The sequence below is a fragment of the Neofelis nebulosa genome, chromosome 1 (genome assembly GCF_028018385.1).
Source record: "Neofelis nebulosa isolate mNeoNeb1 chromosome 1, mNeoNeb1.pri, whole genome shotgun sequence".
Classification (NCBI taxonomy): Eukaryota; Metazoa; Chordata; class Mammalia; order Carnivora; family Felidae; genus Neofelis; species Neofelis nebulosa.
This window is the reverse complement of record NC_080782.1, coordinates 9,073,635-9,100,875: the sequence shown is the minus strand read 5'-3', so window position 1 is coordinate 9,100,875 and position 27,241 is coordinate 9,073,635. Positions and strand designations below refer to the sequence as shown.

Here is a 27,241-nt window from a genome sequence, read left to right as displayed (position 1 = left end):
CCTCTTGCCGAAATAAACCGTTTTTCTTGGTAGTATATTTTTCCCAAGGCCCGTTTAGTTTTTTTGAAAAAGTTGCCATCCAGAAGCCCTCCTTATATATTCTTTAAGACAAATTTATATAAGTCACTGTCTTCTTTTTCTCTCTTTTCTTTCCATTCATAGAGACTTTTAATGGCCATAGGAAATACTTGTCTGAATATTTATTGATAATGGCCCTAATCATACTTTTATTAAATGGAGGTCAGAGGGTAGGAAAATCCATCACCCAGGATGCAAAAGTCTGCACCACCCTGTTTTTATAGTGTCTGGGAAACCTTGGAAAAGGGCTCACTTAGTGCCTCCTTCTCACTTGAGTGACAGACATGATTTGCAAGAGCAGTGCTCTCTCCCTTTCTTTCACACTCGCTCTCGCTTTCTCTCATAATTTTGAGACCCTCCTGCAAAAAGAAAGCAGTGAGTGCGGTCTCCATTATTATCTCAGAGATTATAGCTCTTAAGGTCCTTTAAATTAAATTGTCCTCCTCTGAAGAAGGAATTTCTTCCCAACTCCTTGGTTGTTACAATTACCTAAGTTTCCTTTGCTCTGGGTACCACCTTTTGCTGTTAGGACAAGGTCACCGCCAGGTAAACCCTGTGCTTCCGTTCTCATGCAGCAGTGATGACTCCAGGGATAGTATGAACTGTGACCAGAAGCTGTCTCTTTATGTTTCCTGTTAGTTTTTACCAAAACCAGTGCTCCTCAAGGGAATTGCTGGACAAACGTCTTCATGATTCTATTTGGCTATTTCCAAAATCAAACCTTTGTCACAGCACCAGACTTTTCTACCTTGGGGATTATATTAAAGAGTGACATTCCTTCTAAAGTTAATTTCAAAAGAGAGGTTATCAAAATTGGGGGGCGGGGGGCAATGGTAGTAGTGCTCAGGAAGATGTATTTCATCCCAGGGAGTAAGTTAGTTCAAGGGCACAAAACTTTTGGGGAACGTCGATTCATTTTAATTATTTTGTACTGTAGGAACATTTCTGATAATACCTCAATGCGACTGCTTTCTGGAGGTGTGATTTCTTCTCTTTTCCAAGTTGTGAGGGTCGACGGCTTTGTCATCCTGAGCACCTGAGTGTGCTGACCTAAAGCCCCATGCAGACTTACTCTAGGAAAGTTCTCCGTGCTCTCAGATATTTTAATCAATAGCATGTAGCTAATATTTCTAAATCGTGTTACCAGATTGTTATGGTTTAGAAATGTATTTCTTCAGAGACTTCATCTTATGGGACACCTGGGTGGCTCAGCCGGTTAGTGTCCAACTTTGGCTGAGGTCATGATCTCACAGTCCGTGGGTTCAAGACCCGCATTGGGCTGTGTCCTGACAGCTTGGAGCCTGGAGCCTGCTTCTGATTCTGTCTCCCTCTCTGTCAGCCCCTCCCTGGCTCTCTCTCTCTCCCTCTCTCTCACTCTCTCTCTCTCTCAAAAATAAATAAACATAAAACATTTTTAAAAGATGTCCTCTTAAAGCCATGTCCTATTTACTTAGTATTTAAACACTATTCAAGCTTCTTAACTCATCAAACAAATATTACTCAGTCATTGCTTTTATTCTCTTATTTGCCTCAACTGGCTGCCCACCCCTTGCTCACTGAGTCAGTGTTGTCTCTGTGTGTGTGTGTTCTTTGGCACCCTGGCCCTGTGGTGTCTCCCTTGCTTTGAAACGTGCTCACCGGCTTCGCCTCGCATGCCAGTATTTTTGCCCAGGACCTCCGTAGTCACCACAACCAGGACTGTCTGCACCATGAATTATTAGGTTCACCAGTCTGATGGTAATCCCAGGAAAGTGAAGGTGATGAATGTGGCCCGAGGGGAAAACAGACAGCTGATCGACGGCTCCCTCTGGGAAGCCATGAAACAAGGACTCCTGTTCCCCATTCCTGACAGTGTCGGCCTGGCTGCCCAGCTTTCCGGGCAAATACTCCTCCTGACCCAGAGTTAGGGGTCTCGCTGACAATTCCAGGAAACTTGGCAGGTCTGAATGTGTCTTCACGGGGACTTCCCATAAATCATGGGCCTGCTGTATAGAATGTTGTGTTGCTCAGTGACACTGCTTACTTGTGGTTTGAAGTCAAGATTCCTTAGACAGTCCAGGCTGTCAAGTTTCTTTTTTAACTGGCTGGAAGCATGGCTGGGTTTTGTTTTGCTTTCCTGGCACTGCCCGATCCCCAGACAATGAGGATTAAATAAGTTTCCAAGTTTGGAGAACTTCTACCCCACATCACCCCCATGCCCAGCCTCACCCTGTTTATGCAAGATAAAATGGAAAGGATGAGGAAGTGACTCTGCTCTCTGTTGAGGCCAGTGCCACATTCTGGTCCAAGAGTGCCATATTTTCAGAGATTCAGGCTTCCCGAAAAGAACGATGTCATAATTGTTAACCTGGCATTATTCTGTATAAATGACGATAGGTCTCCACAATAATGTCATGGTAAAATACGATCGCAGAGAGGCCTTCAAGAACAAAGTCCTCATTTGTATGCGGAACATAGCAGGTGCTAGTTTATGGTTTATTGAGTTACGGAATGAATTAAAGCATGGATCTTGAATACTGTTGGCTAATGGGTGGTGGGAATAATGTATACATTGCCTAAATTCCCATTTTAGTACTCTTTTTACTACACTTTGAAAATCCATTCTCCCCTTAAACACTTTCATAAAGTAGATATAAAGGTACTCCACAATTACACAAGAGGCCTTGGTGTATAAGTGTATACACACAAACACACACAAACATAAATGTATAAATCACAACGAGTATTTGCTAAATCTGACCCATCTGAAACTTATATTATGCAGACGAAATACTTAATCTATAAGAACTTTCATAAATTTTATATATTGCTCATGTGTCATTAAAAAACAAATCCCGACTTTTTTTAAAATTTGAGATATAATGTACTTAAAGTAGCCATGGGAACTGGAATAATGTTTCACTTTTCTCTTGATGAATTTCCATAATGGGAAGCAAGAAAGGAAAGACATTTAGTGTGTACCAAACTCAGCCTATTGGAAACTATTTAATCACAGTGTCTATTTGGCAATGTTCTACTTCCTTGTTAATTTCACATGGGTGGGTCTCCTATTTCAGAGGGGTAGGAAAAACAAAGTAACCCTTTGGGTGGAGTCTGTTCCCAAGAGCTGAAAATGAAGACCCAGACAGAAATCGTCCTTCTCCAAAGGACTGTCTTAGAAGACAGTATTAGGGCACAGTCTGCCCCAAGTATGTAAAAAAAGTTTTATATCATCCCAAGGGGCTCATCATCAATAAGAAGGTTATATCAATTCCTACTGCATTTCCAAACATCCTTAGGGAAGAAGGTGTCATAGTCATTAGTTTTTTGTTGATATTGTTGTTCGGGATTTTTTTTTTTTTTAATGTTTATTTTTGAGAGAGACAGAGCACGAGCAGGGGAGGGGCAGAGAGAGAGGGAGACACAGAATCCAAAGCAGATTCCAGGCTCTGAGCTATCAGCGAACCATGAGATCATGACCTGAGCTGAAGTCGGATGCTTAACCAGCTGAGCCACCCAGGCATCCCTGGTTTTATTTTGTTTGTTTGTTTTAAGTGAAGTTTTGGAATGCTTAAAACTGGCTTCACAGTTTTATAGTGTTAACACACTTTTAAGGTGGAATTGAGCTTCTGTGACAGTCAAGTGGGTAACATTCATTCTATGTGTGTTGAAATCTGCCTATCTTATTTTAACCCAATGACCTAGGTAGTAGTAAGCCTAGATCTGAGGCACAGATACTGTATCCTTAACTGGCTAAGAGTTGCTAGACAAATTATATAATGGAACAAGACATAAACACAAGAGTGGAAACAAGCTTCCAAAACATTACTGCTTTTGTCTAATTGATGCTCAAAAACAGATTTCTTTGTGTAGCCAAAGAATCATTCTTAGGCCCTGATTACTCCACAGCCTTCAGAATGGAGTCTAACATCCAAGGGTTATTTATTGAAAACTGCAAAGGGACATACACAATAGTCAGTCCAGTGAGGTAGGCCACCACCTACAGTTGCCTGTTGGAATTCAAATTAATTAAAATTAAATATGTGTTAAAATCCAATGCCGATGTTAAGTACCCAATAGACTCCTGTGTCTAGTGGCTACCATATTGGACAGTGCTGATACAGAACATTAACAACGTGAGCAATACCAATCTTAAAAAGCATACAAATTTTTTTTTATGTTTTAATTATTTTCATGTAAAAAAATGGCCAAATTTCACCAAGATCCTACGCTATTTAAAAGATTTTGGAATGGGGCACCTGGGTGGCTCAGTCAGTTAAGGGTCCAGTTACTGATTTCAGCTCAGGCCACGATCTCACAGTTCGTGAGTTCAAGCCCCCTGTCAGGCTCCGCGCTGGCAGCGTGGAGCCTGCTTGGGATGCTCTCTCTCTGCTCCTCCCCCCTCTCAAAATAAATAAATAAACTTAAAAAAAAGAGAGAGAGAGATTGTTGAATGGGCTGCTATAGCCTGTCAAAATATCTGGAGGTGATAGGCCAGTTCTCAAAACTTCTACAGACTCGGGGGCCATTTAAGGAATCTTTTGAGACAGTAATATTTAGCAGCCAGCACTCCTGAGACTAGAAGTGTCAACAGATTAAAAGGAAAATTAAATGTGTGCAAAGTGTGTTCAGGGTTTTCCTGGTAGCCACATCAGCCTAACATTTAAATCCTAGAGTTCTACATAGCATTGTTTTCATTTATATTTGTATACTTTAGTATTTATTAAAAATTGTGCCACTTGGTGATAGCATTGCTGATGTCACATAGGGTTATTAATGTTACATATCCAAGACATAACTCAAAGTATCTGTTCTGTTGTAAGCAGGGAACTCTCTTGTGAGCCTCTGGGGTTCTCTCTCCTCTTTATGCTCCTGTGGGAAGGGGTTGGAGAAAATTCCTGTTGTAGGCTTTTCTGCCACTTGTCAGCTGAGTTCTGCACAAACGAATGTAGCTCAGGCCCCAGGAGAGCTCCAGAAGAAAAGTGAAGGAAGGAGGTCCCTGTCTGCAGCTTAATGGTGGTTCTCACATCAGCAGCATCTGTCTTCCCCGGGAGACTGCTGGAAATTGAGGCTCACAGGCTCACTCCAGACCCCTGAATCAGAATCTCTTCTAGATCTGTGGCTTGTAAACTCTAGCGAGCACCATAATCACCTTTGGAACTTGTTAAAACAGCTCCCTGGGCCCCTATCCCAGAAGTTCTGATTCAGTTAGGGTATACGGATTCTGACCGCAGGCAAGGGCACACTTGGGAAACCACTGCTCTGGGATAACTTGTTCTCTTGTTTGCTTGCACACTGGAGTCACCTAGAGAGCTCCCCAATAGCCTGATGCTTGAGTCCCACCTCCAGAGATTCTGAGTGCATGGATACGGAGATTTTTTACAGAGATTTTTTTTTAAAAATCTCCTTTGCCCATGATAATATGAAGCCAGGTTTGAGAAGCCCAGCCTGTATAAATTTCATGCTCAGAACTTGTACCTGGATGGAAGCAACATTGGAAGTGAGCAGCACCCTTAGGACCCTGGATGATGCTGGGATGACGCTCTGGGCTTCAGGATGAACACACCAGTTTTACAGAGCTTTCCACCATCCTCCACATGCAACCCCCCTCCGCACCCCCAGTGTCAACATCTTGGGACCAGCTTTATTAACTATCCCTTTTTTCTGCAAGTATCTGTGATATCTGGGCTATGGGTCAGGCCTTGTTCCAGTTGCTGGAGACACATTATTGAACAAAGTTATGGAGTTTATTTTACATTCTACTTCCACTCCTACCGTTAAATTCAAAATAATTGCTCAGTGATGTTAAAGGAAAACTAGAGCTGGGCAGGAAAGTGGTAAATAGCGATTTTATTCGGGAAAGAAGAAAAACTACTGTAATAGAGGAAAAGAGACCTTGGTAATGAACTAGGCTCAGTCCTTTAATTCAACAAGGAAAAGTGGGATTTATGGCCAAGGAGCAGGGTGGAGTCACAGGGCAGAAAAGAGGAAACATTAGGGGGAAGGGGATTCTGACTTAAATTCACCTCACAGGTACTTGCTGAAGGCAAGCCCGGTGCTCAAAAGGCACCTGGAAGGTGGTGGGGCCTGAGGAAGGAGGTCGGATCTGCAGGGTGGCCGGGCATGGAGCATGGGGGCTTCCGGCTAAAGTGACTCAGCAGGGTTCTTGCTAAAAATGAACAAAGCAGAGGTGAACAAGGAAGGGCCCCCAGCCAGGGTCTAACTGAGAAAAGAGCTCAGAGGAGCCTCACCAGAGTTTGGTCAAGGAGAGAATCTTTGTCAGCGGACTGATCTAAAAGATACACAGATATGTGAAATACATACATCGTATATAAATGCACACACAATCGTACACACACAGTGTCTCCACCAACTGCTGTCTCCTCTCATCCCACTGCCGTTAATAGAGAATTTTGATCTTACTCAGTTTAGTCTCTGGGATCTTCCCATGAACCTGACAACCAGATAAATTTTGAAATGGAATGGAATGGAATGGGGTGTGTGTGTGTGTGTGTGTGTGTGTGCGCACACGAGGATGGAACTGCCCAGCCTATTATTTGCCAATTGCCATTCCAAAACGGGTGGAGAGGCAGCATCGAAACTTTTAATGGATGGCATCTGTTCAGGCTCTCGCCCCCCCTTCCCTCCACCTTACCCGCTTCCTCCTTCCCACTCAGTTCCCACCCTTAATTTCAAAACCTTCCTTCCCCAGCTTCTCTCTCTGTGCACAGTCCTACCCCCTTTTCACACCAGCCCGCTCTCAAAAACCTTTCTGCTCCTCCGGGAAAGCCTGGAAGATCCCAGACCTCCTGCCCAGAAGTGGCTGACAATGTAGTGTTTTCATTCGAATGCAAATTTGTCTCTGGACCAGATTCAAGGAAACTGCTTTCCCCTCCAACCGTCTCTCCAGCTCCACCCCAGCCCTTGTTGTCTTTTGTGTTCTTGTAAATAAATGAGAGGCAACTGGCTTTCAGTTTGAAGACACAGCTGCAGGGGGCTCTTCAAAGACAGCTAGAGAGAGACAGATGCTGAAAGATTTGTCTCCCAGCGTTAAAATCTAGAAAAGGGAGGCTTTTTTAGTCTTTCATTTGCAATGGCTCTGATTCCTCCAGATACCGTCCCCCCCCTTTTTTTTAAACTACTGAAAGACTAAGGGTACTTCTTTTGACTTAATAGTTTCCCCTCCTTCTAACTTTTCTGGTCCCCAAAGAAGAATCCACACGGCAATAGCAACAGAATAAACTCTGAGAAGTATGTTTGCTCTTGATGTTCTCCAGATAAGTATGCAACTGAGCCCATTTTGGAGGCAGAAACTGTATCCAGTGAAATGACGGTGCGGGTGGGGGATTCAGTGCCTCGATTTCTCGTTTGACAACGAACGGATCGTGATTGCATTCAGGTGCATCCCGGTGGCCCCGCCGGGTGGCCTTTGAAAATCTGCGCCTAATGCGATGCCTCTGCTATTCCAGAAACATCTTAGATATGTAAGCAGAACCGTGTGCCCCGCTCGCCAGACGCGATCCCCATCCCGCTGTCGGCCGGCCCTTGCCGGCCGGTTGTCCCTCGAGTCCGAAAAGACGCTGCCCGAGAAGATCGGGGGCCTCTGCGTCCCGACCCGGCGCGCAGGGCAGCTCGGCGGGCCTGCCGCGCGCGCGAGTTTCGCTCAGTCGCCGGGGCGCGGGGGGCGCGGGGGGCGCGGGGGGCGGGCTTCCCGCCGGCTAAGCGCGCGTGTTCTCTGCTCTCCCGCGCACAGGGCACCACGAGCCGCGCGGCGCACCTGGCGGGGCCCGAGCCCGCGCCGCCGCCGCCGCCGCCGCCGCGGGAGCCGTTCGCGCCCAGCCTGAGCAGCGCCTTCCACCTGCCCGACGCGCCGCCCGCCGCCGCCGCCGCCGCGCTCTACTACTCGAGCTCCACGCTGCCCGCGCCGCCGCGCGGGGGCTCCCCGCTGGCCGCGCCGCAGGGCGGCTCGCCCACCAAGCTGCAGCGCGGCGGCTCGGCCCCCGAGGGCGCCGCCTACGCCGCGCCGCGCGGCTCCTCGCCCAAGCAGTCGCCCAGCCGCCTGGCCAAGTCCTACAGCACCAGCTCGCCCATCAACATCGTCGTGTCCTCGGCCGGCCTGTCCCCGATCCGCGTGACCTCGCCCCCCACCGTGCAGTCCACCATCTCCTCCTCGCCCATCCACCAGCTGAGCTCCACCATCGGCACGTACGCCACCCTGTCGCCCACCAAGCGCCTGGTCCACGCGTCCGAGCAGTACAGCAAGCACTCGCAGGAGCTGTATGCCACGGCCACCCTCCAGAGGCCGGGCAGCCTGGCAGGTAACCGGCTCGCCGGCCCGCCTTCCGCGGCTCCGCCCCGGGGTGGGGGGCGGGGGACACCTGGGCGCGCGGTAGGGGCGCGTGCGGGACCCGAGCGCCCCGCCCGGGGTGGGGGGGGGGGGCGGGCGGCTTGAGCGCAACTCGGGCTGGGCGTGTCTGGGCCAGCGTGCAGCGTGCGGGGTGGAGAGGGAGCCAGGGCGTCCCTAGGCTTTGCTAGTATCCCAACTATGATGCGCCAGCTACTTTGAGAAGTAATGCTGTGTCTCAAACTGATTTCTCCAGCTCTCACTCCCTCGCTCTCTCCCTCTCAATCTCTCTCTCCCTCCCTCCCCCCAATCTGAAGACTTAGACATCCATACAATTCAGTCGTATTGAATAAAGAATCACACAGACCTGTTGATTAATGTCCAGAAAAAGAGCCAAGCAAATAAAAATCGCAGAATCCAAGTGATCGCCTATAGTCACCTACAGTTGGTGGTTTTATATATATATATATATATATATATATATATATATATATATATATATATATATAAGATTTTTCCCAAAGCAGCCTTTCAGTTTACATAGATTTCAATAGTAGTGAGAAAGTAACCAAGGATTAATTGCTTTGAATTGTTACTACTTCGTTATGGCTCTCATTTCTTCAAACTTATTCTATTTAGTCTAAATTTAGTTACTGGGAAAAGTGAAAGATTCCTCCAGACCTATGTGCATACACATAGATTCCAACAGTGGGCATAGACTAAACCAGTGATGAAGTCCCTTGAATTCGTTACCTGCTTATGGTAGGCACAGAGGGGTTGGTGCTAGGAAACCTTTTCTCTGCCAGTTCAGAGGAGGTGACTTTTCTGTAGTTGTTGTGCCCGTCAAAGACCAGGCTGAGCTGGTGATTCTCTGCTGGTAGCACCATATGTTCAGCTTAGACGGGACACTGTGATTGAAAGACTGTTTTGTCTCCTAAAGCACCTGACGACTCACCCGGATTTATTGTTGATTTTTTTTCCCTCTTATGAAAGTATTTGGTAATTGTGTCACTCTAGTAACAGATGCTATGATCATATGTTTCCTTTCTTGACATAAATAGATGACTGCAAGATAAATAGGATTAAAAAAAGAAAAAAGGAACTTGTTGCATGCAGAAGGCAGGTGTCCGAGGGCTTCTTTAATTCAGCACAGTAATTGCTGGTGTGGACTGGCCTGGGGTAACAGGATGCAGGCTGGAATTCAGCTGCCCCCGATTTATGTTAGCTGTGCTTACTGAGATGAAAATATTTCCTCTCACACACTCCACTGTCTTTAATAGAATTGTGGAGGTAGATGATCATTAATGCCAACCCAGTAGCAGGACCAAAATCTCTAAATGTAAGGACTCAGGTTTGGCACTTTGGATGGCAAAGGTGGCCAGGAGACATGTATGGCAACTTTGTGTTTATAAGCTTGGAAACTTTGTTTTATGAATTTGTACAATAAGTTACTAGATTTGTCAAGGAGGGGGAACCAGCTGCAGAACTTGTAGAAGACGGAAGCCCTGTGTGGTCCTCCTTGGCCACAGGGCAAGGACCCTGAGTCCCTGAGAGCCCTGCGATTGCTAATGGCCATTTCATTCCCTGTGCAAACCTTGGGAAAGAAACCAAGAGTTTATCCCTTTCTCCTACTGAGTGTATGTGTGTGTGTGTGTGTGTGTGTATATGTGTATATATATATATATATATATATATATATATATATATATATATATATATATATCTCCATCCTAAACGTGTGATTGTTCCACTGGATCGTCGTAGTTAAAACGGGGAGTATGGGTCTGTTGGAGAGTTTGCGGGAGTGTGAACGGGGCAGACGGAAAGTCTGACTGCTCGGTATGTCCCTGAAGTTAGGAGTAAATATGTTGTGAAAATCACTTGCTCTCTATAAAAGCTTGAATGAGTGTTTCTAGGATCTGATGTGGGATGTGTGTATGTGTGTTGGGGGGGTGGGGGGTGGAGGTAGGGAGGTGCTGGCCAGAAAGAGGGAAACCGTCCCTGGGATCAACAATCCCACGTGCCTTTGCTGCCTCTGCATTTCCATCTGCCCCTCAGATGTTCTGACCATATTTCATTTTTGCTACCTGGCGGTGGGGGCGGGGGTAGGGGGAATATCAATGTGCCATTGATGATTCTTAATTTTAGAGCTACAATGAACATGTTTAATGTTTGAATTATTTTGTTTAAAATGCATGCTTTTAAATATCCATTTAAAGATTTTCTCATGCAAATTACTGCTGGTGGTATTTGAGTTTAAAATTACTCCGTAACTCTGCATAAATACTTGAGTGGCATAAGATCATAGTCCCCATTTAGGAATTAGAAAACTGTGGCCCAGAAAAGATACGGGGAGAGACTCTAACATTTGCAAGAGATCAGGCAGGACACTTGGAGCTCTGACCAAGTGGGACCCCATACCTCAATCTGTGTGCTTCGTACCATACCTGACTGGCATGGTAAAGTTTGGATCCACCTGGTTTGCTAGTTGAAAGCACCATGAAAGTCAAGACTGACAAATACTTTTTAGATTTTCAGGGTTGTGATTTTGAAGATTTGTCACTGATAACTAGGAAGTACAAATTACGGGATAGGTAGTGATTTTCACTACTGAATGACTTAATTCATTCAATAATTATTAAGTACCTCTTACCTACCGGCACTGATTAAGACCCTGGGGATCCAGCAGTGATCAATATCAACCAAAATCCCCGGCCTCCTTTCAAATGGAGGAGACAGAAAATCAGCAGATAAATAGTTTTGGTAGAGTGGCCAGGGAACGCTCTAATTAAAAGGTGACTTTTGAGTTCCTCCCGAAGGAGGTGAGGGAGCTGGCCCTATTGATGTCTGGGGAAACTGCATTCTGAAAAGAAAGAGTGGCAAGTCCCAACGCTGGTAAATGGGGGTGTGTCTGATATGTTTGAAGAACAGCAGGAAGTCGAGTGGGGGTGGATCAAAGAGAAGGAGGGCAAAGAAATGACCTGAGGTCAGCAGAGTGAGCAGCCGGGTCAGGGTGAAAGCTGAGGTTAGGGAGAGACTGGTAAGCCTTGAGGACTTGAGGATGCCAGCTGTGGCCAATCCATGGGAGCCATCGAGGATTTGAGCCGAGGAGTGACACAAGTTGCCTTAGTTTGTAACAGGGTCTCTCTGGCTGCTGTGTGGCGAGTACGTTGTAAGGGATCAAGGACAAAAGCCAGAATGCCAGTCAGCAGGGTTATTGCAGTAATCTAAGCAAAAGAGGATGGCTTGAGCCAGGATGGCAGCAATGGAGGTTATGAAAAGTAGGGTAATCTGGACACATATGTACAGTGGAGCTGAGCAGATTATCTCACACAGTAGGTTGTGATGGTAGGGGAGAGAGAAGATTCAGGGAGCCCCAACAGCCAGAAGAACGGAGTCCCCATGGACTGAGGTGGAGCCAGGTACAGAGAGGTCTAGTTGGGATTGAGGCAGTGCAAGTGAATGTTAAGGTCTTGGTTTTGAACATGTGATGTCTGTGTGTCAGCATCAAAATGCACATGTAACTCAGACCGTTGGATCTGTAGGTCAGTTCAGAGAAGAAGCCCCTGAGTGAGGGAGTCATAAGCAGGTGGATGATATTAAGACCATGAATCTAGAAGACATTAATTACCTAGGAAGTCAGTGTAGAGAGAAGAGGTCCAAGGACTGAATGCTGACCGCCCCCGCCCCTGACAGATGTAAAGGTCCGGGAGTTGAGAAGAAGCCAGCAAAAGAAAGAGATAACCAGAAGTGTAGATCAGTGTCGTTTCTTAGAAGCCAAGAGAAGAGCATGTCTCAAGGTTAGAAGATCAATAAACTACGTCTAGTGCAATTAAGAGGTCAAGACAAAGGAAGACTGTTCGATGATACTGGTGGAATGATTTCAGTGCAGGATGGTGGTGAGATCCTACTGAAGGCAGGAGGTGGCCCAAGAAACAACGGGAGGAGGAAAGCTGGAGACGAAAAACGTGCAGAACCTTTCCAGGGAGTTTCCTTGCTTAGCTACAATCACTTCCAGAGATTCAAAGTCTGTCTGAGGATTTCAAGTCCTCAGTGGTAGTGGGCGCTTGGTAAAGAACACAGCTTGCACATGTTCCTCTGGATCTTACCAACAGCCAAACTTTATAAAAGTCTGGCCAGAAATCTCAGAGTTCCAGCTCTCTGGGGAAACACCCCGATTCAGATCAAACCTAGAAAAGTACGATTTCTCAGGTGTTAGGTCATCAGGATCCAAAGACCTCTTAGAACGTTTCATCCCCCTCCCCCCACCCCCGCCTCCTCCTCCTTCTTGCAATTCTTTGCATCATAGAACAGTGCCTGAGTGAAAACCTAGCTCTGCCTTTGTGGGAGGTCCCTAAGGTTAGGTATATTACACATTAGGTATATTGACATTGTTCTCTCATCTAGGGGATCACAACAGTATCTATTTCTATAATCTCAGGCATAAATAAGATAACGTGTATAAAGTTCTAGCCCCTTTCCTGGCTCAGTACAAGTTAACTCGTATTATTTAATAATACCTACCATATAAACTTGGATTCGTAAGGAAGAAGCCATTCGTTTTTGTTTCAGACAAAAGCAGGTCTTTTGAATCCCCAAAACATGCCAGTTTCTGTGTTGGACACACAAAGAGGAGTGAGAGATACTCTTTGCCCTCCAGAGGCCCAGCCTCGGAACGGATAAACGAATGGACAGTTTTAGCCCTCGTGCTGGAATAAGACAGATTTCGGTTACTGTGGGAACATACTGCGGGGGCATCTTATGCTGGGTGTTCGATGTCTGCCGTTGATGCTTCCTTGACGTCGCGGCTCCAGAGCTAAGTGGTGTAAGCGGAACCACTGAGGAATGGTAGCCGGAACAAAGTCCAAGAAGAGAGAAGGTAGGGAGCGTAAGGGTGGAGACTTCCAGCACATCAGGGTTTCTGGAGGGAGACATGGATGGTTCAGGTGGTGAGAGAAGGGGAGCAGGAGAGGAGGAGCAAAAGCTGTGTTATCTCATCCTTGCGGCGGACAGCCAACATGATCACATTTGCACATTAAAAACTCCATTCCAGGGACTGAGTGAGGGAAGGATTTCTTTCTACAAGAAAAAAGAGGCAGGGGTGCCTGGGTGGCTAAGTCAGTTAAGCGTCCTACTTTTGATTTCAGCTCAGGTCATGATCTCCCGGTTTGTGAGTTCAAGCCCGTGTCAGGCTCTGTGCTGACAGTGTGGAGCCTGCTTGGGATCTCTCTCTCTCTCCCTCTCTCTGCTCCTCCCCCACTCGTGCTCACGAGCTTTTTCTGTCTCTCTCTCTCTCTGTCTCTCAAAATAAATAAATAAACTTTAAAAAAAGAAAGAAAGAAAAAGACAAAACAGGCAGAGAGACACAGGAAGGCATTGGAATAACAACCCTCCCAGATCTAGTAGTCTAAACTGCCCCCCGCCACACATACATACTTGAGGGGAAGAAGGCTAAATAAATAGCATAACTAGTTCTTACATCTTTCTCTTGACAGATAGGTGGCTTAATTTTCTTTTTTATAGTTTAAAAAATGTATCCATTTTGTGCATGATGAATAAAATTATGTTAAAAAAAACCCATACTGCAATATAAAGCATTTGCGAGATGCCAGGCACTTTGCAAACTGTATCTCATGTAGTTTCCAACAACTTAAGGAGGTAGGTGTGATTTTTGCCACATTCTACAGATTTGGAAACTGAGGTTTCTCAATGATAAGTTTCTTGCCCAGGGTTACTTGGCTGGAAGTGACAGGGATAGGATTTGAACCTAGATCACTTTGAGTGTGGCTTCTCTATACCTTTAAATATACAGGATAAGGCAGAGAGGCAGTATATTTTTTGTTGTTGAAGAAAAATACCAGGAATATAGAGATACAGTGTAAGTTTTTTTTAGCTTTTTTAAATAACTAGTAATTTTGAAGAAAGCAAAAGTATCTCAGAAATGTGTCAATATCTTACTGAATATGACTCTACCAGTACCCATTTTTGTTCCCTTTTGTAAAGAAGACAGCATGATCCTCTCATTTTCTGTGTTAGAGGAAAATCAATCCTATTAAAAGTAGGAATCTGAGTTGTAAATAGGTATTAAAGTTAAGCCAAACATTAGAAGCTTATTTTGAGGTAAAAACGAAATGAATTAAATGTAGGTTCTTAACCAATGATTACAATACAGATTGGCCTAATATGGACAGGATTTTGGTCACGACGTGTTCATCTTTTACCTCTGCCTAGCGGACATAAAACCCAGTGTTTAGAGTGTATCACATGCCATGCCTCTCAAATTCGCGTACTTGGTGATTTCAGTTCCATTCTGTGACGTGCTGATTCTTCCAGGTGCACCTGTTATAAGAAAGAAAGAAAGAAAGAAAGAGAGAGAGAGAGAGAGAGAGAGAGAGAGAGAGAGAAAGAAAGAAAGAAAGAGAGAGAGAGAGAGAGAGAGAGAGAAAGAAAGAAAGAAAAAAGAAAGAAAGAAAGAAAAAGCCTAATCCCACATAAAAGCTTTGCAATTTTCACTGTCAGGTTCTCAAAGGAAACATGAACTCTACTCAAGTAAGGAGTGAGTTTGTTTAACACCCAATGCTTGGGATGCGGTCACAATGCAGCACGAGATCTTGGTGCCTGCTGTCCTTTAAATCACATTTCCCGAAGGTGATCCTCTAACAGTTTTTGCGAACCTTCCTCTCACCCTTAAATAAGACAAAAACTTCTAGTTTACATTTACTAATTAGAATGTGATCAGCCTGTGATATCAACCAACACGTTAATCTTCTCTCCAAGGCGGTTAAGGCCAGTTCTCAGCCAAAACTTCCAGGGCGTTCCGGAACCAGACCTCCCTCGGGTCTCCTCCGCAGCCACAGAAAGCCTGTGGCATTCCCTGCCGGCCATGCCTCTCAGGCCCAGAATCTTCCTCAGAAGTTCCTGCTCTCAAGAGCTCAGTCCCCATCCAGGCTGTTTTCTAGTTCTGCATTTAATCTAGTCTCTCTCCTGCAGGCTGCCTTCTGGTATCCCGTACCCCAGTGGACACTGAGAGTGCAGGCCAGGTCCCACACGCTGACCCTCTCCTGCTTCCACCAACAAAGTGATTGTTTTGTCAACCACTTGCCCTCCAGAATTCTGGAACCTCATTTTCCAGCAGGGAACTCACATCCAAGTGGTCCCACGGAAGCCCACTGTCTTCAGGCTTTCCCTCTGAGGGGATGGTTACTGAAATCTCATCAGCAAACCCCCTCTGGACTTGCTGACTGCTGTCTCACAGCCCCCATCTTCCTAGAGCGCAGGGCACACAGAAATGGCAATCGGACATCCTTTGCGAAGTCACTCCATGCAGCGTCTCATCATACTCATATTGGTATCTGATTTCTGTCCAGTTTATGTCCACGGCAAACTTGCATCAGGGAGACTGCCATTTGAACATCCCGTTACAGTAAGTTAGTGGCTGAACCTGGAACTAAATGTTTGGGATGCTAGGTGGCCACAAAAGGCCTACCTGACTTTTGTTGATTCGCAGAAATTAATACCTTCCCTTCCCTTCCTACCACATTGGCAACCATGCTAGTTGAAATGGGGCAGACAGGTCTTTTTTGTACTTTTGTAGGAAAGTGGCATCTTTACCTACAGTTCTATAAAAAGCTTTTCCAGTGTCTGTGACACTTTGATGATTTTGATCATGCTTTATCTCAGACAGTGGTTCCAGATGTCATTCTCTGTCCATGCATCTGCCTCCCCTGTGTCCAGATCCTCTGAAAAATACAGAATTTCAGTGGGTAAGCCACCAAAGACACAAGAACACAGAGGCCAGTGGTTGTGGCTCATTGAAAGCAAGCCGTGATAGGAATTTTCTAGAAAGCAAAATACACAGGAGTGATGAGCACTTATGTTGAAAGTTTCTTCCAAGAATCTGCTGTGTCAGTATGACAGAGGTGGGCTGATGATTTTCAGTAAAGCCTTGGACAGGCTCAATTGTCAGAGTGAAGCTGGGGAGATACGTGGGGCTAAAGATGGAGGGATTCACTGGAAGTCAGGGCTTGATACAGTTTTAAGTCTGCTGCTCGCTCCCACTTACATATTCTCTCTCCTGCCAAGATGACGAGCCTGTAGCCATGGCTTACTCCAAAGTGAAGAATGGGGGTGGTCTCCTGAAACTGGACAGGCTGTCTAAGAAAGTTCGACTCCGATTTGGCTGCCGGTGGCTTAGATAAAGTTTATTTCAGTCATGCGGGTGGTGGGCTGGAAGGGGGCTCAGGCTGTTCTTTACCCTCTTTCTCTCATCCCCAAGGAGGAATGCCAGGCCGTATGCCCCTCCTACCTTACAGATTGTAACTCGGGCATTTAGTAGGAGATACTTCCATTTAGGCTGTAGTTGAAGAAGCTGCCAGCAGGTTTTTCTTTCTCAAATATGATAAATTAGTAAGGATTACTGAGGAATTGGAGAGAATTAGTGACATGAAAAAAAATAGCAAAAATGAACTGTCTCTCAGAAAAAACAGATAATTTACAGAATAAAAGAGATTAAAGGAAACAAGGAAGAACTTTTGGATCCGTACTGAGAAGGGTTTAAGAAGATCTTGTGTTTATTAAATAAGAACCGGGTGATACATGAGAGGATCAAAGAACAAGAAGATCTTTATAGGCTGTAAAAATAGCACCACCCAAACAAAAAAAAAGTGATAGAATAAGTGGGAAATAGTCGAGGAAATCGCTCAGAAGGTCGCCATACAGGGAAGGAGACAGAAAATACAAGAACGATGCAATAATAGTGCATGGAAGACACATCCAAGACTTAGGAAAATCCCAGAAAGAATAGAGGGAAGCAAGCTACCAAGGAAGTAATACAGAGCAATTCCTCAGAGCCGAGGGACCTATACCTTCATAGGAAATGCCCCATGTTTGCAACAGGGCATTTCCGCATTCTGCATCGTGCAATTTCAAAGCACCAACATAAAAGACCCTAAAGCCCCTGGAGAGGAAGAACACGTATGCCACCAGATTGAGGCAGTGATACTGGGTGGCAAAGAACAATCAGGTGATGTGCTCAGAGTTCTGGGGGCAAGTTATTTTTTTAACGTTTATTTATTTCTCTTGAGAGAGAGAGAGAGAGAAAGAGGGAGAGAAAGGGAGAGAGAGAATCCCAAGCAGACTCTGTGCCTTCAGTGCAGAGCCCAGTGAAGGGCTCGAACCCACGAACCATGAGATCATGACCTGAGCTGAAACCAAGAGTCTGACGCTTAACTGACTGAGCCACCCAGATGCCCCTGGGGGAAACTTATTTTTAACCTAAACTCTATACCTAGCCAAATTTTCCACATAAAGGCAGAATCAAATATTTTCAGTCCTGCAAGTATTGAAAAAATTGATCTCCATATAGGCCCCCTTGCCTGGAGATTTACAACACTCAGTGGGTGTGTCTCAGCTGAATGAGGGCATAAAACAGGAGGAAAACGTGGTACCCACGAACAGTGTATATTGACCGTCAGGACGGTGCAGAGATGTCCCCAGGGTTGGGGGTGGGGGGACATCTGGGCAGTAAGCTAGCAAACTAGGAAAGGTAGGACTCAACACATAAATGTTGACAGTCGTGAATGTTGGCCTAAGTCCCAAAGAGTCTGGGTAATTTTAATATCTAAGTGCTGAACAAGTACAAGAACAAGTTAAGAATAATGAGTTTAATTGCAGTTTGATAAAAAAGAATAGTTCCTGCATTGCATTGAGTTCCACAAATACAGGAGGCGATGGTTAAGAGGGAGAATGGATTGAGGCCAGACATGGGTACATCAGTTACTAGCTTGGGTCCATCATTTACTTGTTCTGTTCACCTTTTTTATCCTACTTTTTTTTTTTTTTTAATATAATTTGTTGTCAAGTTAGTTAACATACAGCATATACAGTGTGCTTTTGGTTTCAGGAGTAGAATCCCATGATTCATCGCTTACATACAACACGCAGTGCTCACCCCAACAAGTCCCTCCTCAATGCCAATCTCCTCTGCCCCCCCCCACCCCTCCAACCCTCAGTTTGTTCTCTGTATTTAAGAGACTCTTATGGTTTGCCTCCCTCTCTGTTTGAAACTGTTTTTCCCCCTTCCCTTCTCCCATGGTCTTCTGTTAAGTTTCTCAAATTCCACATAATGCGTGAAAACATATGATATCTGCCTTTCTCTGACCGACTTATTTCACTTAGCATAACACCCTCCCATTCCATCCACATTGTTGCAAATGGCAGGATTTCATTCTTTCTCATTGCCAAGTAGTATTCCATTGTATATATAAACCACATCTTCTTTATCCATTCATCAGTTGATGGACACTTGGACTCTTTCCATAATTTGGCTATTGTTGAAAGCATTGCTATAAACATCGGGGGTACATGTGCCTGGGGATTGAGGATCCCAGGAGCATGCACATGATCTTCGAGACATGAGGGATTGAAGGCAGGGTGACGGTGTGCGTGAAGTTTGAAGAGAAGTGGATTAAAACGGGACCACTTTGGGGGCTTCCGGAAATGAACCAACTCACAGGCAATTCCCTTTTCCTCTTCGAGAAACAGGCCAGGTAATGTGCAGTCAGGTGTTTTGCAGGTGCTGAACCCTGAACACCCGTCTTACTTCCCAGCGCTGCGGATCAGATCGGTGGAAGCTAGAAATAGGAGTTCCGCGGGAAACTGCTCTTAGGTATAATACCGCATCAGGGAAGGAAATGACAGAATGCGAGGAGAGATATGGAGACACACATAGTAATTAGGTCTGGAAGCCAGGCTGCAGATGCACTGTTCGCTCTTGTGCTGCCGGGGTATCGGCCGCCCTGACTGTGGACCGTTTTCTTGGCTGGGTCCCCGGCACTCAGCAATGGGGACAGCCTGGCTGATGTCTGACCCGTGGTGTGGGTTTCCCCTGCTCTTCAGGCTCTGTGCTGCTGAACTTCAAGTCAGCAGGGCATTGAAGGTAAAATATTCCTGGGTCTGTTTTCACTGATCGCTCCTTGCGGGTCACAGGTATCAGTTAATCTGAGCAAAGGGGCATCTGTGCTTTGCCACTTACCTCACACGTGAGCATCAGTTCGATTGTTGCCTGGTCGCTCCACCTTAATAAATACGATGCTGTTAAATATTTATTTTCTTTCTACCTAAGCCACAGGGGTGATGTGGAGACCAGCTATCTTAGTAGATGCACAAATACTCTTCAATAATTAAAAACCTAAAATCTCTCAAAATGGAGTCGATTTGCAACCAAGGCTGCATCAAAATCCTACCTGCCACTGTATCTCACCAAGGTGCATTTTGTAATTTTTAAAAATCTCTCTGTATGTTTACTTTATATGTATATATATATATGAAGTGTGTATATATATAAAGTATGTATACATAAAACCTACAGTTTTTTCTTATTATTTATATATATTGTAAATATGACAAAAATTACCGTAGATACATTTATTTATACATATACATACACATATATGCGTATGTATTTTATATATACCTGTAAAAGTTTGCATCTCCTGTGGATAACTAATGTGAAATATCTGAAATCTCTAAAGGCTAATCCCACATGGGTCTACATGTATTTGTAGTGGTGCCCTGTATTGCCAAAGAACTTATTTACATTACAAAGCAGAAAGTATCTTGAAGTATCTTGTAATCCTGGCAGAGCATTTGAATAGTGGGAGTTGTGGGCTCCCAGAGGGCAGCTAATGGGACTTTCAGAGTTCAGAGTTTTCCAGAACTCCTCACCAAGCCTCTTCTAGTAGGTATTCAACAACTTTTTTTTTTCCTTAAGATTTTATTTTTAGGTAATCTCTACACCCAATGTGGGTCTCGAATTTACAACCCCAAGATCAAGAGTCACATAGCGGCATAGCCAGCCAGGAGCCCGTTCAACAAATATTTTTGAGTGACTATTGTAAAAGTATTTATGGGTGCAAATGGTATATCCCATTGGTAACCGGAAGTCATGCTTAGCACGGAGAGAATACAGAGAAATACCAGGTTCTACCCAGAATGAGTGAACCATTAAAAACTTAACCAGTAGCTACCAGAAAGACTTGGTTCAATGCATATTGAGAATCTGTAAGATAAAGTGTCTGCGTCCTCACCTCTGAGTTTCCTAATTCTTTGGAAAGTGGCTTCCTGTACTTTCCACGTTCCTGTTGCAGCGTGAACAGAGGCACGGACAGCATTCCAAGGAATGTCGCAGGCTTACCTCGAGAGCTAGCAGTTCTTTGTGTGTGTAGCTGTAGAGACGAAATCATAAAAACAGATAATTCCTATTCTGTGGTGTCTGTATTCTGAGCATGTGCCCAGGATCCTGCAGGTAGAAACTTGGCAGCAAAGAGAACCCAAGGAAAACCATTAATTATTTTGGTTCAGTAGACTCTAGTGGCCCCTCCTATTTCTGCTTGCTATGCTAATATCTTCAAATAGACGTGATCGCATTGATTTTTCCTGTTGGGCTTCCTAGATGGTGCCTGGGCCCGCATGTGCTCTGCTGTTACAGACGGTGCCTGGGCACACAGGTGCTGTGCCATTACAGAGGTGCTATGCCCATACCGTACCCCAAATGATATCTGCATTTCCCGGTGTTTCTGGCTTCAACCTTAGAGCTCCCCTAGAATGGACTGGCAATGTGATAAAGTCAAAACCCCCCTTACAAGATAAGCTTCATTTTAATAATTGATGTAGAAAAGGGAAGTCTGTATACATTTCTCTTTAGAATGAAGAAAATACACACACACACACACACACACACACACACACACACACACACATACATGCACACAGGTACTGTCAGGTCTTAAGCTCAGCTGGTTAGAAGCTTATAATACTCCAGTCCCCTCCATGGTGGAGCCAATTAGTTGGTTATAGTTGACATGACCCCAAAAAGCCCCCTACACCTTGACAGCCTTCTTGCAAATATGTAGTATTTGTTTTGCACTTAAAGAGTCAACACAGATTGATTTCTGGACTGGAAAACCATCACTGTGCCTACTGTGCCACACCAATTGGTGGTTTAATAGTAACTTCTTTGGATAAAGAAAACAGTTGAAAATAAGGTGGGGGAATTATAACTACACATCGGTCTCATCCGGGTGCTTTGTATTAGGGATTTAATGTTTAAATAAATGTAACTGGTATCCAAATAATAAGTATACATATATAATACATTACTAATTGGATTCTAAAACTCACAGATACAATTATTAAAGCCCTTTAACCAGAACAGAATCAAGGGAAAATTTTAATCCTCCTCAGAATTGTTTATTACACAGCATACTCTCTCTTCTCAAACCCTTTTTTTATATGCCAAATATTATGTTGAGTAAAATAAGGAAAATGTAATAAAGTGTTGATACGAAGAATTTATAAAATGTAAATATAGAGAATGAGTAATCTATGAAGCAATTTGCTTGCCATTTCTCCCCCCATAAATTATGTTGAAAGTTCATGGTATCTTCTTCTTCTGGAATTAACACCAGGGCCTCCCTGTGGGTGTTAGTAAGATATATAAAGGAATGGAAAAATGATACAGGACAATACATCTGAACTTTGCATTATAAAAGCTAAGTAATTTTTGAAAAGGAATTTGCACACCCTGTCTATGGTATATTTAATACAGTCTGATCAAAAAGGCCTGTGTTTGACAAAACATCTTAGCTCATGTATATTTCAAAATATTTAAACCAATTAATGAAGAAAACAACTTAAGCCTACTTTTGTCTGATAAAACTTTTCTCCTTGCCTTTACACTGAGAATTTCATCGGTGCCCTTTGAGGGGCACATACACAAAAAATGAAAATTCAGCTTCAATTCTGAAGAGCTCTGGTCCCTTGCAGCCGAAGCTGGTCTATCTGTCCTGCTTTGCATCTCAACAACAACAACAACAAAAAAGATGGGTCAGGAGCACCCTGTTCGGGCTTCTTTCCATGGAAATATCCATAATTATCCATAGTAATTAGGTCCTGAAACCAGACTCCAGATGTACTGTTCGCGTATTGCACTGATGGGGTATTGAGAAGCAGCTGTCAAGAAATAAAATGACACTCATCGAATTTTGTCCGCCTTGTTGATAGAGAAGAGTATCTGTGTGAATATGAGACTGGCCATTAAAAACTCTGGTAAGTGACTAATTAATAAAGCACCGAGTCATAGATCACTCTGCATCAGTAGTTAATTAGGACAATAAGATAGTGGTGAGCCTGGCTCCTGGTCCGTTTCACCCTGAACGTGGCTGCCCAAAGCTTCTCTCCAGGCGGAGATGGGGTTCGAAGCAAATTTTAAACAGGAGACCCCTCCTGGGTAAAAATTAACATTCACAGATCACACTTGTTTACAAGTTAACGTCAGAAGACTTTAATTACAAGTCCGAGGTCACATTATGTTACCCTTCTGCACAAAGATACTACAATTCACGATTCACCCCTGCCAATTTTTTATCTGCCAGGTGTCAACTGAAAAGGATTTGGGGTGTCTTGATGGACTGTTTGGGGGAGTCATTCTGTCAGCTTCACTGGGACGTTTATCTGAATAGTTGTGATTACACGCGAGTTATTTTTAGGAAGATTCCTACGTGTTCACAGGATCCATGATTATCACGGCAAGGACCCCACCCTCAGCTGATGTAAAAAATCAGGCACCTTCCAGCCTAAATGCCCCTTTTCCCACAACCACGCTGTGTCCAACCCGAAGACATTTTCTGGAGACCTACAGAAGTGAGGGGATGGGAGGGGCAGGAAATGTCCTGCGGGCCGTACGTGTCTACGGTCTGTGAACTTGGGGGACTTCCCAGCAGGAAGTCAGTTGCAGCACAGTGAATAGCACAGGTGGACAGAAAGCATTCCGTACCCTTTTTACTCTCAGAGGCGTTGCTGCCTTCCTGCAAAGCTCAGAACCTGCACCTCCCTCCAAGGGGGGTGACTCCTTTCCCCCCACCACCCATCCAAGAACAGAAATTTCTGTATTTTATTTATTTTTTTTAATTTTTTTACATTTATTTATTTTTGAGAGACAGAGTGAGACAAAGAGTGGGGGAGGGGCGGAGAGAGAGGGAGACACAGGATCGGAAGCAGGCTCCAGGCTCTGAGCCGTTAGCACAGAGCCCCACGCGGGGCTCGAACCCACAGATCATGAGATGATGACCTGAGCCGAAGTCGGACGCTCAACCAGCCGACCCCCCCCAGGCGCCCCATGAGATTTCTGTATTTTCTTTTATTTTATTTTTTATTTTTTTTTAACGTTTTATTTATTTTTGAGACAGAGGGAGACACAGAATCTGAAACAGGCTCCGGGCTCCGAGCTGTCAGCACAGAGCCCGACGCGGGGCTCGAACTCACGGACCGCGAGATCATGACCTGAGCTGAAGTCGGACGCTCAACCGACTGAGCCACCCAGGCGCCCCGAGATTTCTGTATTTTAAATCTGCAGTCTTAAGGGCTCTGCTGAGGACCAAACCTTGGCATGCACTCCTCAAGACCCTACATTGGCCCCAAATCTACCAGGCCTGCCCCTAACCATCCAGTGCTAGATCTTGTCTTAGAAACGTCTGGGGAGTGTTTGAACTCTTCTGTTCCCTGGGCCCATCCCCTCAGGTCCCAGTTCAGTAGTCTGGAGGGGGCCCCAAAAATCAATACTGTTAAAAAGGCTTCCAGGTGAACGCCATGTGTGTCCTCCCAAGGTTGGGAAGCACCGAACCGAACTCTTACATAGGTGTGCACCGAAGCACTGAAGGGAACCTAGACTTGCTTCCCCAGAATCCTCCTAGAAGCGTAGCAAAAGCAGCAAAAGCATTCCTGGCCACCCATATGTAAAAAGTCTGCCCTCTGTAGGAAAGATGGGCTTTTATATGCCCCTTGGTGTCTGAGCCTTGGCCACCTAGAGCTGAGATCAGTCACTCTGCAGCAGCCCACAGGTGGAAGCCTGACCTATAGGCCCAGGCAACCCGTGGCAGCCAGTACGATGCCCGCGTGCAGTGGCCGGCACAGCCACCTGCTGGACCCAGCTGCCGATGTTCCTGCTGAGGCCCCATCAGCATGGTCAGCATCTGGCTGCACCCTCGGCCTGCACCTTTGTTGTTGCAATCGTGTTTGCTTAGTAAGGCAGGGAGAGATAAGGAATCCATAGTTCGGTCTCCAGGGCTTCAGTATGGTGCCTAAGTTGAAGCCCCCTAGCAACCAAGATACGTGTCCGTGGCTCAACCAGTACGTGTGTGGACCATCCGCACCAACGTTGCCAGAGAACTCGTTAAAAATGCAGAACTTCGGGGCCTCCCCCACACCTGAGCCAGAACCTAGATTTTAATCAGAAGATGCGTGCCAGTGGTGTTTGGAGAAACACTGAAATCCACGGCTGGTTCATTTGGAGCAGCTCTTTACCTAGCCTGAGATAAACCGAAAGCAGATAATGAGGACACTCTCCAGGCCACCACTAAGTTTACCTGGTGTGTTTCACTAGTATTTGTACCATCTTAGACAAGTGTGTTTTCACTCAGAGTTCTGAGTTTTGCCATAGGACGCCATCCACTCTGGTGCAGCCGCAGAAGCATGCACTGTTCACTGCAAAGAAAACACAGAAGTGGTCCGTCCTATGAACGTAGAGATAACAGACTTCTCATTGCCCGTTACTTCCCGTTACTGCTGTCTGGTTACTTTACACGTGCCTGCCTGTCACAAAAGGAAATGAACAAAAGAAGCCTGGCTTTCTGACAGCTTGAGAAGAAATGCTCGTGGTAAGAGAGAAAATACTAGAAAGAATGAGGGACACCTGCTATTCTAAGGGACACGATCACATGGGCACCGTAAATGCTACTTCCTGACTTGTGATTTTTCACTTTTAAGATATGCTTGGTGGAAAGTATTTGAGCCCAAACAGAATACAGTATCCATTTGGTAAAAGGTGTGGTGCGGTCTCATAATTAAGTTGCATTGGAAAATGCGTCATCAAGTTGCAGGAATAAATCCTGTGTTTTGTACCTGGTCAGAGACTGTATGAGCATTCACGTTATTTGTGACAGCAAAGTTACCATAACGGATGAAAATCTAGGATTCATGGAATACGTGAAACAGAAGGGCATTTTCTAAAGGGTTCCAAAACAGACTTTTTGAAGAATCACTCTTATAGCATCAGATGGCCTGTTGCATTGAACTTATTAGGCTCCAATGCAGATTTTCCTTCCAAATGTCAGTCTGAAACATGGCTGGTAGCCTGTCTAGGAAGTGTGTTCATATATCTTAACATTTACAACAACGTGGGATAAGATGTCCAACTACTTCAATGAATTGATGATCATTTGCAAATGAAATTTAGTGCAGGGACTTGACTCAAGATACATAGGAAATATTTTGGGGTCTCTTAAATACTGAAATTAACTAGTGAATTAGCATAGGAGTTGGGAGGAGATTTTGGAATTTTGACTTGAGTCCAAAGCAAAAACCAAGAATTAAACAAGTCTTTATTATGGTAAAGTATTCCTTAGATCTAAGATGCTATATTTGCATCTTCGAGCAATTTACTTAGCACACGTGTATGAAATAATATTAGCCAAAGTGGCTTTTTTTATTTCTAAAAGTGCTTTTATGTTGATATCATTTTTCCCTCTTGAGATTAATAATGACAAATATCAAGGGCTAGAAGTTTTAAGAGGTTCAAAGTCTACAGAATAACTGTTCCGGGGCCATAAACTGTCACAGAGCACAGGCTACCTACCTGCATGGGCCGTGCTGCCTGGCCACGTTGCTTAGTGATGCCAACGTATCAGCAGGGATCAAACCGCTGATATCGGAGTATTCAGCGGGAGGAGTTCAGTGGGAATTTGCGAGGGGAAAATCTGCTACTATTCCAAAAACCACAGTTCTCTTTGGAAGTTCTGTTTTGGGGTGCCTGGGTAGCTCAGTTGGTTAAGCGTCTGACTCTTGATTGCATCTCAGGTCACGATCTCACAATTTGTGAGTTGGAGCCCCGTGTCGGACTCTGTGCTGTCAGCATGGAGCCTGCTTGGGATTCTCTCTTCCCCCGACCCTTCTCTCTGCCCCTACCCTGCCCTCTCTCTCTCTCCCTCCCTCCCTCCCTCTCTCTTTCTCAAAATAAATAAACTTAAAAAAAAGTTCTATTTTGCACTTCAAAGATACAGTTTTACTAATAAACATCAATGTTGAACTGGATTCACAATTTTCAAGAAACCTGAATTCCTAGATTTTACTTTGGCCTTTTCTTCCTCTGAATACCGTTGTTTAGATCAGGAATGAAACTGCCTGTCTCTGCCACCTGTTCACAAATACTGAGTCAGCTTGCTCTGGCCAACGGACTGCTGTATCATTTGGGTCCTTATTTTTGCCTGTGAGCATTTGAAAAAAAAAATTATTTTATTTTATTTTTATTTTTTTAATGTTTATTTCTGAGACAGAGCATGAGTGGGGGAGGGGCAGAGAGAGAGGGAGACACAGAATCCGAAGCAGGCTCTAGGCTCTGAACTCTCAGCACAGAGCCCGACTCGGGGCTCGAACTCACAAACTGTGAGATCGTGACCTGAGCCCAAGTCGGTAGCTCAACCGACTGAGCCACCTAGGCGCCCCTGAAAAAATTTTTAAATGTTTATTTATTTTTGGGAGACAGAGAGAGTGCGTGCACTAGAGGGGGAGGGGCAGAGAGAGAGGGAGACACAGAATCCGACCGAAGCAGGCTCCAGGCTCTGAGCTGTCAGCACAGAGCCCGACGCAGGGCTCGAACTCATGTGAGATCATGACCTAAGCTGAAGTCAGACGCCTAACCGACTGAGCCACCCAGGTGCCCCCTTTGCCAGTGAGCATTTGAAACTGGCTCCCAGATTTGGAAAGAACAGATAATGGCAGGCAGTATGT

At 45.0% G+C, this 27,241-nt stretch overlaps 1 protein-coding gene across 7 annotated transcripts in view; it reads left to right on the top strand.

Moving 5' to 3' along the window:
- The window catches only part of CTNND2 (catenin delta 2), a 947,889-nt gene that overhangs the window by 532,381 nt on the left and 388,267 nt on the right, over positions 1-27,241 (top strand). For 6 of the 7 annotated variants that reach the window (XM_058715770.1, XM_058715751.1, XM_058715761.1 and 3 more), the window contains exon 7: positions 7,811-8,375. In XM_058715770.1, coding sequence (XP_058571753.1) covers positions 7,811-8,375 — 565 coding nt within the window. Of the gene's footprint in view, positions 1-7,036; positions 7,542-7,810; positions 8,376-27,241 lie in introns of those variants that run through there. The other variant, XM_058715779.1, reaches the window with a different exon arrangement.